The 13,441-nt window shown below is 39.0% G+C and overlaps 1 protein-coding gene across 2 annotated transcripts in view; it reads left to right on the top strand.

The window, feature by feature from the left end:
* The window catches only part of LOC111153152 (family with sequence similarity 96 member A), a 16,867-nt gene extending 3,796 nt beyond the window's left edge, over positions 1–13,071 (top strand). Inside the window, exons 2-5 of one of the 2 annotated variants that reach the window (XM_022511958.1) lie at positions 2,368–2,532; positions 7,950–7,999; positions 10,900–10,945; positions 12,126–13,071. In XM_022511958.1, coding sequence (XP_022367666.1) covers positions 2,368–2,532; positions 7,950–7,999; positions 10,900–10,945; positions 12,126–12,223 — 359 coding nt within the window. In that variant the 3' untranslated portion in view covers positions 12,224–13,071. The remainder of the gene's footprint in view (positions 1–2,367; positions 2,533–7,949; positions 8,000–10,899; positions 10,946–12,125) is intronic. The other variant, XM_022511959.1, reaches the window with a different exon arrangement.
* Positions 13,072–13,441: the final 370 nt, after the last annotated feature.

Raw genomic sequence — 13,441 nt, 5'->3', positions numbered from 1 at the left:
AAGATTTTATTTATTTAGTTGACAGAGAGAGATCACAAGCAGGCAGAGAGAGAGGAGGAAGCAGGCTCCCTGCTAAGCAGAGAGCCCGATGCGGGGCTCGATCCCAGGACCCTGAGATCATGACCTGAGCTGAAGGCAGAGGCTTAACCCACTGAGCCACCCAGGCGCCCCCCCCCTTTTTTTTTAATTCATTTTTTTTTTTTAAAGATTTTATTTATTTAGTTGACAGAGAGAGATCACAAGCAGGCAGAGAGAGAGGAGGAAGCAGGCTCCCTGCTAAGCAGAGAGCCCGAGCTCTCTCTCTTTTTAATTAAATTCTTAATTTTAATTCCAGTACAGTTAACATACAGCTTATGTTAGTTTCAGGCGTACAGCATGATTTAACAATTCTGTACATTATTCAGTGCTCACCTTGGTAAGTGTATTCTTCAAACCCTTTATCCATTTCACCTGTTCCTCTACTCACCTCCCCTCTGATAACCATCAGTTTGTTCTCTATAGTTAAAAGTCTGTTTCTTGGTTTGTATGTCTCTTTTTTCCCTTTGTTCATTTGTTTTATTTCTTAAATTCCACATATGAGGGAGATCATATGGTATTTGTCTTTGACTTATTTTAGTTTGCATTATACTCTCTAGCTCCATTCATGTCCTTGCAAATGGCAAAACTTCATTCTTTTTTATGGCTGAATAATATTCCATTGCATATATATCAGATATATTCATAAATTCATCTATCAATGGATACAGGGCTGCTTCTATGTCTTGGCTGTTGTGAAAAATGCTGCTACAAACATAGTTGTGCATGTACCCCTTTGAAGTAGTGTTTTTGTATTTTTGGGGTAAATACCCAGTAGTTGAATTACTGAATTATAGGGTAGTTCCATTTTTAATTTTTTGAGGAACCTCCATACTGTTTTCCACAGTGGCTGCACCAGTTTGCGTTCCCACCAGTAGTGCACAGGGTTCCTTTTTTCTCCACATCCTTGCCAACATTTGTTTCTTGTGTTTTTGATTTTAGCCATTCTGACAGGTGTGAGCTGATCTCTCATTGTGGTTCTGATTTGCGTTTCCCTGATGACCAGTGATGCTGAGCATCTTTTCATGTGTCTGTTTAACCTTGGTGCTCTCTTAACCCTTACGTCACAGTTCAGTGTTTGCTGGAATGTCCCACTGGGTTGCCCCTTAAGCACCTCAAAATCAATATGTATAAAATTGAACCCACTTCTCCCAGCCTCTACCCAACTTTCTTCCTGGGTTCTCCAGTTTTTCTTTTTTCATTCTGTCAGTGTTCTCCCAGACAGAGTTAAAATCTGAGTCATCTTCCTTTTTCCCTTTCCTTGTCCTCTACATCCAAACAATCGTCAAATTGTGTTGATTCTGCCACTGAGATTACTTCTCCATCTGTCCCCTCCTCTCCATTACTATTGTCATGTGCCTGTTTTGGGCCCAGCATTTTCAGCTGGCCCTGCTCTTCCTCCTGAGTCTACCAGCTAGTAGGTGAGTTCCTTGCTGACAGTGTAATGCTGTCCCTGTTCCTCCCTTGTTCAGAACGTCTTGAGGATTCCCTATTGCCTATGCTTAACTGTGAAAGATCCTTGATGGTCTGGTCCAAACTCTTATGCTGGGTTCCAGGCAGACTAAACATTTTTTTAAATAAAAATTTTTTTAAAAGTAATCTCTACACCCAACGTGGGGATCAAACTCATAACCCCAAGATCTAGAGTTGCATGTACCGCTGACTAAGCCAGCCCAGTGCCCTAAACTTTTCTTTTCCTTTCCTTCACCTTCAGTATCAAATATTGATATTTTTAAAGCCTTGATTTAGATTCGATTTTCATAAATCCTGATACCACAGTCTCCCAAGCTACAAGTTATTTCTTTCTTCCTCTGGAGCTTCTATGACACTCTTCTCCTTTTATTTTTTATTTTTTTTTTTAAGATTTTATTTATTTATTTGACAGAGATCACAAGTAGTCAGAGAGGCAGGCAGAGAGAGGTGGGAAGGAAGCAGGCTCCTTGCCGAGGAGAGAGCCCAATGCGGGGCTTGATCCCTGGACCCTGAGATCATGACCAGGGCCGAAGGCAGAGGTGTAACCCACTGAGCCATCCAGGGGCCCCACTCTTCTTTTTTATTCTCTCTGCAATGTTGGATCCAAGAAATGGGTTATGATCTACTAAGAATCTAAGAAAGCAGTTTTCTCAAAAGGAAACTGGTTGTGGAAACTGCTGTGAGAAATCTGGGCAGATACTGTTAATATTTGGTTAAAGAAAAAGAAAGGAGTCCATGTTTAGATTAGGACTGGCAAAGTCATCCTTATTTAGCATATTCATGTTTTAACATAATACCTTGTCTCTGATGATTCTTTAGATTTGATTCGAACTATCCGGGACCCAGAGAAGCCCAATACTTTAGAAGAACTGGAAGTGGTAACGGAAAGTAGTGTGGAGGTTCAGGAGAGAAACGAAGACGACTATTTGGTTATTATCAGGTTCACGCCAACAGTACCTCACTGCTCTTTGGCAACCCTTATTGGTAAGGTTTTAGATACAAATATATTTTTAATTCTAAATTATTTTACTGTTATTGACCCCAAATAACAATTAGTGTCATGTATCACACTTTGTAGTTCACAGAGTCTTTTCAGATGTGTATCTTCTGTAGCCCTCACAGCCTGTGAGAGAATTTTCCAGATGAGGAACCCGAGACTCAGAGAGTTTAAGTGACTTGCTCAGAATCATATAGCCAGGAAATGATGAAGCTGTGGCTCAGACCCAGGTCCCCTGACTCCAGACGTGAGATCTCCTTAGTTATACCATGCTGCTTGTCTTCCCTGTACATGCCTACAGTTAAGAGAGTGGGTGTGGGCCAGTCCTCTCCCCAGTTCTGGAGATTGCAGTGGGTGCTGTCAGCCTAACCCTGCTGCCATCACCTTCCTCTCCTTTGCTGCTCTGTTGGCTTCAGTGCAATATGGGCATCAGTCCTAGTGGGAGAGTTCTGTTTTTTTTTGTTTTTTTTTGTTTTTTTTTAAAGTATTTTTGATGTAGTTTTCTATTTGAGAGGCAGTGTTCCTAATACTTTGGAGTAGTTAGCAGTAAGATATACAAGAGATGTCTTTGAATATATACTACTTTGTTATAGAGAAGATAAAGGAGGGGTGCCTGGGTGGCTCACTCAGTTAAGTGTCAACTCTTAATTTCTGCTCAGGTCATGGTCTCAGGGTCATGGGATTGAGCCCTGCTCAGACTCCGCACTGGGTGTGGAGCCTGCTAAAGATTCTCTTTCTGCCTCTCCCTCTGCGCCTCTCCCCACCCACTGTCTAAAAACATAAATAAATAAAAATATAGAAGATAAAAGAAGTTTATTTCAAACCAAATGTTCATCATTAGGGGAATGCTGAAGTAATCATTGATGGTATTTATTAACAATGGAATGCTATACAGCTGTGGAAAAGGTCTCCATGTACTGGTATGGAAAGATCTTTCTGACATACTGTTAAGAAATGAAAGCAATTGGGGCGCCTGGGTGGCTCAGTGGGTTAAGCCGCTGCCTTCGGCTCAGGTCATGATCCCAGGTCCTGGGTTCAAGCCCCACATCGGGCTTTCTGCTCAACAGGGAGCCTGCTTCCTCCTCTCTCTCTGCCTGCCTCTCTGCCTACTTGTGATTTCTCTCTGTCAAATAAATAAATAAAATCTTTAAAAAAAAAAAAAAAAAAGAAATGAAAGCAATTGTTGGGGCGCCTGGGTGGCTCAGTGGGTTAAAGCCTCTGCCTTCGGCTCAGGTCATGATCCTGGGGTCCTGGGATCGAGCCCCGCGTCGGGCTCTCTGCTCAGCGGGAGCCTGCTTCCCTTCCTCTCTGCCTGCCTCTCTGCCCACCTGTGATCTCTGTCAAATAAATAAATAAAATCTTTAAAAAAAAAAAAAAAAGAAATGAAAGCAATTGTAATTGTAATATTGCTATATTTGTGTAAAAAAGGACAAAAACAAATTTGTATTTGATTGTGTATACATGAAGAATACATAAGAAATGACTAGCTGTGAAGGGCAGTGTGGTAGGAACTGGGCAGGATGGGGACAGGATAGGGGGAAGACTTTACTATATACTTCTTTATATTTTTAAGTCTTTGAACTATGTGAATATATTATCTACTTAAAAATAGATACATTTATAAAAATGACTGAAAAGATAAAATGTTTTATTATTACTTCCATTGTTGTGATTTCTGTTTTTCTCTTCTCACTTGTTGATCTGGGATTCCTATTAGTGATTTCCAGCATATAGGCTGTATCTTGAGGGACTAAAGGGTCCACGAATCCATAGATAATATTGTGGTTATTTATTTATTTATTTTTAAGATTTATTTATTTATCTGAGAGAGTGAGAGAGAACATGAGCCAGAGGAGGGACGGAAGGAGAGAGAATCCTCAAGCAAAGTTTCTGCTGAGCATGGAGCCCAAGGCAGGGCTGGATCCCAGGACTGTGAGATTATGACCTGAGCCAAAATCAAGAGTCAGCCACTTAACCTACTGAGCCACCCAGGCGTCTTGATAATACTGTGGTTATTAATATTCCATACTAGAAAAAGCATTTTTGAATGCGTACTTATTTTTTTGTCATTGCACAGTTTCTGAATCAACAGATATCAGAAGTGCTACTACTCTCTTGAATGGAAGGGGAGTATCTTAAAATATTTTGATATATAAGAGTTCTTAAAAAGAGGGTCTGTTCCTGTAAGAGCCTTTAGCAAATTGAGTTTTCAAGAAGTAACATTTATTTTGTGCTTTTTTTTTTTTTTTACATTACAAAAGTAATGTGTTTCTTGGCAATAATTTGGAAACTCCACAAAAGCATAAAGAATGAAGTAAAAATCAGCTGTCATCAAAGAATGTGTGCTCTGGTCTAAAATTCCAGCTCTTTGGGGTACCAGTGGGGTCCCAGTGAGTTTGGGTGGCTCAGTGGCTTAAAGCTTCTGCCTTGGGCTCAGGTCATGATCTCAGGGTCCTGGGATCGAGCCCTGCATTGGTCTCTCTGCTCAGCGGGGAGCCTGCTTCCCCCACCCCTTGCCTGCCTCTCTACATGCTTGTGATCTCTGTCTGTCAAATAAATAAATAAAATTTTTAGAAAAATAAAAATAAAAATATAAAATTCCAGCTCTGTCAGGTCTGCCACTTTGTGGCCTTAGGCAAATTACTTAACCTTTCTGAGCCTCAGTTTTCTCATCTGTAAAGTAGAGATAATAAGAGTATTGAGTTATAAAGGTTAGATAATAGAAAGCATGAAATAGATAAGGAATATTTTTTATTCTTCATTAAATATTAGTTTTTAATTACATAGCCATAGAAGTTTGTGCTAATCACATCAGTATATCATAATTTTTATAACCATTTATACCACTTCTAGGCTTTTACAATTATAAATAATACTATGGTGAACGATTTTATACATAAATATTTTCATATATCTCTAGTTATTGCCTCAGGATAAATTCCTTTAATTGGAATTATTGGGTCATATGGTATAAGTAATTTTAAGCCTCTGGGTACATATTAGTAAGTCCTTATGAAAAAATTTCTACTCTTTGACCCAGGAATTAAGGAAATAATTCCATTAAAGAAAATAGTAACATGTACAAAATGTTTATAGTAAATTTGTAATCATAAAGCCTGGAAGAAACTCTAGTGTCTATTAATAAGGAAATGGCACCAATCTAATGGGATTTCTTGTTTTTTTGAAAATGATAAATATGATCGGGCGCCTGGGTGGCTCAATGGGTTAAAGCCTCTGCCTTCGGCTCAGGTCATGATCTCAGATTCCTGGGATCGAGCCCCACATCGGGCTCTCTGCTCAGCAGGGAGCCTGCTTCCCTCTCTCTCTCTCTGCCTGCCTCTCTGCCTACTTGTGATCTCTCTCTGTCAAATAAATAAATAAATAAAATCTTAAAAAAAAGAAAATGATAAATATGATCAAGGAATCAAAGTATCTGTTTGAGAAATGTATGAAAAAACTGGAATGCTAAGTTGCGTTTGCATTCTAATTGTAATTATCAAAAAACCTTGTTTGTGTGGACAAAGATTGAGAAAACCCATGAAATAAAAGTAACTCTAAAGGCGCCGAGATCCGATTATGGTAGCTACTTCAGATCTGTCCACTCCTCGAACAAAGTGTTGTCAGGTTTTTGGGGGCCTTTTTAATATGAGTTTCAGTTAAGACCCTTGGCTTTTTAGAAGTTAGTATACTAGTGTAGTAACTGTGTTCAATCAACATGATTGGAAAACTCAATGAAGAGAGCCCTCTTTCTGGCATCTGGGAGGCATTTCCTATGAGCAGGTAGTGCGAACCAGCAGAAGGCACCTGGATAAGCATTCCAGCCCGACTGCTTAGATCGTCACCTACTTAGAGTTATCCTGGTAAGTAATTGCAAAGACAAGGAAGACTCAAAGGGAATGAGTGGGTAAGGCAGAGAAACCAGCTGATAGCCGTTTGTGTTGACTTAGTCCGGACAAGAATAGCTGAAGGCAGGTGTGGTCCAATATGAATGGCATAGGATTTGGAGTCAGAAGGTCTATATTTAGCTCCCAGCTCTCTGCTGGTCAGACAAATCATTTATCATGGTTCCTGGTTGTAAAATGAAAATGATACGATAGTAATAGCTAATATTTATTAAATACTTTTTATATACCAAGTCCTATTTTAGGCACATTGCATAATAATTTATTTACCACTCATAGCAACCCTATATGTAGGGGTACTATTATAATATTTACTTTACAGATAAGGAAACTGAAGCTCAAGAGAGCTTAGTAACTTGCCTAGGGCACCATAGCTTGTATATAGTGGAGCTGCTTTTGAACCCAGACTATCTATCTCAGTAACACTGTACTGCCTCTCTTGAGGATCTTGATGGTCAAGAAAGTGCTTTGTGAATTGTGAAACGGTTGTTATTTACTATGTGGATAAAACACCTACCAACAGTTGAGTAGAACACATGAGGAGGCTCAGATGATACACAGGGAACAAATTAAAGAGACAGTGTGGGGGGCAGAGGGAAGAGAAGAGCCCTCCAGATATGTTTTAAGGCAGATCTTCTAAAGGGGACCTTCTTACAGAAACTATATATTGTCTTTAGAGTTCTCTAATATTTATTGTGGAATTACTGTGTTTTAGACTCTAAGTACTCTGAAACACTTCCTGTGCATAAGAACAGTTTGACTTATCTTTTTGTGTCTAGGGGTGTAGATTTAGATAAAAATTCCTTCCTTGTTTTGAGGTGGGAGAGAAGTGGAACATGGACACACTGAGGGTCTGTTCTAAGCTCAGTTTTAATTTCTCATAAGTCTCAACTGGGATATATATATATATATATATATGCAAAGATATATATATATATATGACTTGGCATTGGGTGATAAACTGAAGTTCAGAGGATCTTGTTTTAGGGAACTCTATTCGTACATTGCAGGCATAGAAGATTCCAAATTTGAGAAGATCCTTGTGGTCCTTTTTAAGAGGCTCTTATTTGGTTTTAAATTTTTACATGATCTGGCCTGTTCTGAGTGTTCAATAAAGTTAAAAGAGTGATTTGACCTTTGCTTGAAGGTAAATTGATGTAGTAGAAAGGATGTAGGCTTTGCAGTGGTCTTGGGTTTTAGTCTCAGCTACCACTTTACTAGCTCAGTGACTTGGGCAAGTAACATTGTGACCTTAGTTTCATGATTTGTAGAATGGGTTTGGTAATACGTGGCTCACTGGATTACTGTGAGGAATATGTAAGACTATATATATTAAAGTTGCTAGCATGGTTCCTGATTCAAAGGAGACCTGCACTGGATTGAGCCAAAGCTGTTTCCAGCAACTGTATTGTATGGAGACATCTACATACAGCTGTATGTACTTTTTCAGGAATTTGATAAGGGAAGAAATAATTGGGGTCTTTCCTTTTTTCGCTCTACAGGGCTGTGCTTAAGAGTAAAACTTCAGCGGTGTTTACCGTTTAAACATAAGGTAAGGAAGATTTTGTTGTTTCATAACAGGTTTATTGAGATTTAATTCACATTTCACACAACTCACCTGTTTAAAGTGTACAGTTTGTCTGTTCACTGAAATGTGCAACCATCACTACTATCACTTTATTTATTTATTTATTTATTTATTTATTTTTTTAAAGATTTTTTTTTTTTTAATTTATTCATTTGTCAGAGAGAGGGAGAGAGAGCAAGCACAGGCAGACAGAATGGCAGGCAGAGGCAGAGGGAGAAGCAGGCTCCCCGATGAGCAAGGAGCCCGATGTGGGACTTGATCCCAGGACGCCGGGATCATGACCTGAGCCGAAGGCAGCTGCCTAACCAACTGAGCCACCCAGGCGTCCCTATCACTTTTTTTTTTTAAAGATTTTATTTATTTGAGAGAGTGCGAGCAATCACTAATAGGGGGTGGGCAGAGGGAGAGGGAAAAGGAGACTCCTTGCTGAGGAAGTCCAACTTGGGCTTCGATGCCAGGACCCTGGGATCATGACCTGAGCTGAGGGCAGCCGCTTAACCAACTGAGCCACCCAGCTGCCCCAGTTTTAAGACATTTTCATCACTTCAGTAAGAAACCCCATACCCATTTCCTGAAACCCTCCTCCATCCCCAGGCAGCCACTGATCTCCTTTTGGACTCTATAGTTTTGCTTATTCTCAATGTTTAATTTAAATGGAATCATACAGTTTGTGGTCTTTTAGACTGGCCTCTTCCGCTTAAAACATTATTTTCAGAATTCATCCATATTGTAGCATGTGTCAGTCTTTCTTCCCTTTTTACTGCCTTATATGATTCCATTGTATGGATATACCATAGTTTGTTGATCCATTGATTACTGGATGGACATTGGGTTGTTTCCACTTCTTGTCTATTATGAATAATGCTGCTATGAACATTCATGTACAAGTTTTCATTTGGGGATATGTTTCATCTTCCCTCCACCTAGGAGGGGAATTTCTATGTCTTTTGCTAACTAGATTTAACTTTTGGGGCACTGCTAGACTGTTCCATAGCTGCTTTACCATCTTACATTCCCACCCACAGTGTATGAGGGTTCTAACACTTCTGTCTTAATATTATCTGTCTTTTTCATTATAGCCATTCTAGCGGGTTAGAAGTGATAACTTGTGGTTTTGATTGCCATTTGCCTGGTGCTAACAATGTTGAACATATTTTCATGTGCAAAAATTTAAAAGCAAGGAAGAACCACTAAGAAAGGGCCACAAGTAACCTTTCAGATTTAAAGTCTTCTATGCCTGCAAGGCACCAAGCCCACTGTGTGGTCTCCCTGAAGTATAGTTAGTTCATACAGGAATAGCAGGGTAAATGCCTGACTTTTCCCCTTTATTTACCATTTTTCAGAGTTGAGTCATGCATAATTTTAAACCAAAGTAAATGAATATGGAGTGATTTTATACCTGTTCCTTTGTTGTCTGGAATAAGAGTTAGTATTATGCCTCTAGCCACTGTAGGAATTCATAAGGTATTTTTTGCGGGGGTGGAGCAGAAGGAGAGAAAGAATCTTTTTTTTTTTTTTTTTAGATTTTATTTATTTATTTGACAAACAGAGATCTCAAGTAGGGGGAGAGGCAGGCAGAGAGAGAGAGAGAGAGGAGGAAGCAGGCACCCCACTGAGCAGAGAGCCCTATGTGGGGCTCGAGCCCAAGACCCCAGGATCATGACCTAAGCCTAAGGCAGAGGCTTTAACCCACTGAGCCACCCAGGTGCCCTGAGTGAAAGAATCTTAAGCAGGCTCCATAATAGCAAGGAGCCCGGCGTTGAGCTGAATCTCACAATCCTGAGACCATGACCTGGGCCAAACTCAAGAGCTGGTGCTTAGCTGACTGAGCCACCCAGGCGCCCCAAAGTGTTTTGTTTTTTAAAAAAGTCTATTCTATATGATCTCTAGGGTCTCTTTTAGCCATAATAAAGTATGATTTTTTTTTTTCACTCTTGAAAGTAGCAAAATAATTGTATAAGAATTAGTTCATACACTCCAGTGTTCTCTGGGGAGTAGACATGTCTTTATCATATAGCATGCTTTATTTGTCACAGGATTTTGTGGGTTTGTCTCAGAAGGTCTAGTTCTTGGAGGTTAGCTAATCTGGGGGAATGCAGCAGGGCCAGGAGGTTTAGCTTAACCAATATTATACTTGAAAGTAAATTTAGCAAGATAATAGTTAATGAGAAAAGGAGGATACTGAAAACTATATTGTGATCCCATTTTTGTAAAATAAGCAAAGAAAAGAAACTTACAACTTTGGGGTGTATAAAATCTGTATTCCATTATGTAGGTATGGAGAAAAATATGGAAGAAGCTACACTAGATTATTAGTATGGGTTTTCTTGGGGCTTGGGGCAGAGAGGAAGTTTAGATACTTTAGGTACTGATTTGGGAGGAAGAGATAGAGTGTAGAGTAGAGAGATCATTCCATGAGTAAAATATGTATGAGATCTCGTTTGTGTAAAATTTTATTTGTGTGTATTCATTAAAGAAGGTGATTAATGGGAATACCCCCTGCAGGCCTTCCGCAGGTGACCAAAATTAAAAATCCTACTAATTTCAGGATGCCTGGGTGGATCAGTCAGTTAAGTATCTGCCTTTAGCTCAGGTAGTGATCCCAGGATCCTGGCCTGCTTCTCCTCTGTCTCTCTCTGTCTCTCTCTCTCTCTCTGTGTCTCATGAACAAATGAATAAAATCTTAAAAAAAAGAATCTACTAATTTCAGTCCCTATTTTGGAGGGATTTGTCACTAAGTCATTGATCTTAAGAAAACTATTTGGGCTTTCATTCCTAGACTCTTTAGTCCACTGTGCATTCCACTTTAGTTGTCATCTTAGAGTGTTCTAAGTATTTTGGTTTTAATATTTTTTTCTTCCTAGTTGGAAATCTACATTTCTGAAGGAACCCACTCAACAGAGGAAGACAGTAAGTCAATCTTGACCCATTAAAAAACAACTTCAGATAGTACTTCACTTTGGATACTGGTATTCAGCTATCCAAGTATCTTTGGGTCATTTGCAAAAAAGTGAAGAATTAGTTATTAGCTCTTCTATGAGGTGGGGAAACATAGGTTTTTCAAGAAAGTAATTTTTCAGTAGGACTCTAGGTGAGCCAGAGGCAGGCCCTGTGAGTATTGGCTGGTTTTGGCGAGTAGCTGCACCTCTCTAAAAGACATCCAGCTTTAGGGACCTTGACTTAAAAACTCTAAAGAGGGCTTGATTTTTTTCTTTGGTGCAGGATAGAGAGCTATGTACTTGAAATTGAAATTGAAGATCTAGAAAAGAATATGGACATTTCTCTTTTGAACTCTTATGTTGAGAGTGCTTTTAGCAAATTATAGACAGATGATATGGGCCAATACCTTTATTATATCAAGAGCCATGCATACTCATTAAAAAATAAAACATGCAGTAGATTAACAGAGATGGACAGAAAATTCACAGAATAACTAATAGATAAACATGGGGAAATGTCCTCTCACTATTTATCAAGGAATTGCAAATTATAATAATAATGAGCTGTTTTTCACCTACTGTTTTATATGTGTGTATGTTTGTTTTTATTAATAGTATTGGATGCTTTTTGCAAACAGATAACTCATGTATTGTTGTTGGTAAAAAATGTTGGGAAGTAATTCAGTGATAAGAATCATAAAAAAAATATTCAGACCTCTTGATCTAATAATGCCACTTTTAAGAATCTTTCCAAAAAGAAGGCTATATATATATAAAGGTACTCCATGTAGCATAGTCTTCATAATTAATTTAGAAGGCTTATGATTTTGGCTGTGTTAAATAACCCTGTAGTTTGAAAAAATAGGCTTAACGGGGGAAAGTAACAATTTTCAAAATTGTATCTACTCTTTGCTCTATATGGAAATAGTGTATATGGACAAAGACTAGAAAGAAAGAAATGAAAATAGTTGTAGAGTAGTAGGAATTTAGGGGGTATTTTTCTCTGTACATCTCTCTTCTAGAACTTACAAAAAGTGAGCCAGCTTTAAGTTATCAAGGAGTTCAATTTTGTTTTAAAGGGCTAATGAAATTTTTGTCTGTCACTATATGTTGACACAGTCCCTCTGCTAACTTTTGTCTGTGTTTTGCAGTCAACAAGCAGATAAATGACAAAGAGCGAGTGGCAGCTGCAATGGAAAACCCCAACCTGCGGGAAATTGTGGAACAGTGTGTTCTGGAACCCGACTAATAACTGTTTTAAGAGCCACTTACCTTTAATTGTTTGATATATTTGTTTAAATTCTTTGTAAAATGTAAAAGACTCATGTTTAATACATAGGTGATTTGTACCTCAAGGCATTTTTTTAACGGATGATTTGCAAGCAAGATTTAATTATAAGCAGTACCTAGTTTGTTCAGTGGATAACATTCTCAGGATTTGTAACACTTAAATGATCGGACAGAAAAATATTTTCTAGTGATTATGTGTCAGATGACTTGCAATTTTTTGACGCCTCTTCTGATACAACTACTTTTCATGTCAAATATTTACTGTGCCCAGATGTATTCAATTTAAATCATTACCTGTAGAATAAATAAAACAGAGATGATTCTTGTAATGATGTACCTTAGAATGTTTACGTTGAATTGTAAATCTTAGGTAAATGTCAACTCTAAAAGGTATCTACATAATAATCAGAAATCTGAGAACCAGAAAGAATGCTTAAAAGCTAGCGTAGGCCCTGCCTTCCTTCAGGGAGAGTCCTGGACCCATCTGTAGATAAGGAATGAATGTGGAGTGGGCCAGATAATATACATAATTTTGAAGATCAAGAAGTCCCCTAAAGAAGTTTGGATTAAACCAAACTAAATGTATGGTTTCTTCTTTATTTGAACATCATTCATTTTGTTTTAGGGGCTAATTATCATTTGAGGTATAACAGGTTGTGGAAGGCGGCCTCCGAGTATTCCCCAATGATCCTCCATTCCTGATCTCCATGCCCCTATATAGTTTCCTTCCAGATTGAATCAGAGATGGTAGGTGTGGCTAATCAAGAATCAGAGGGGGGGGGGCACCTGGGTGACTCAGTCATGATCCTGGGGTCCTGGGATGGAGCCCCACATTGGGCTTCCTTCTCCGCGGGAAGCCTGCTTCTCCCTCTCCCACTCCTCCTGCTGTGTTCCCTCTCTTGCTGTGTCTCTCTCTGTCAAATAAATAAATACAATCTTTAAAAAAAAAAAAAGAATCAGAGGGGACAGTGTGTGACTTCTGAGGCTGATCATAACAGGTGTTGTTGCATTCATCTTGATTTCTTGAATCTCTCACTCGGTGGGCATCTGGCTACCATGTCATGAGAACGCATGAGCAACTCTGTGGAGAATTCCACAAGGAGAGGAATTGAGGCCTTGCACCAACAACCAGCACCAATTTACAAACCATGTGAGTGAACCATGTTAGAAGTGATAC

This window comes from Enhydra lutris, unplaced genomic scaffold, assembly GCF_002288905.1.
Source record: "Enhydra lutris kenyoni isolate GAN:26980312 unplaced genomic scaffold, ASM228890v2 scaffoldscaffold31, whole genome shotgun sequence".
Classification (NCBI taxonomy): domain Eukaryota; kingdom Metazoa; phylum Chordata; class Mammalia; order Carnivora; family Mustelidae; genus Enhydra; species Enhydra lutris.
Note: the sequence above shows the minus strand (reverse complement) of the source record. Positions and strands in the feature narration are given on the sequence as shown.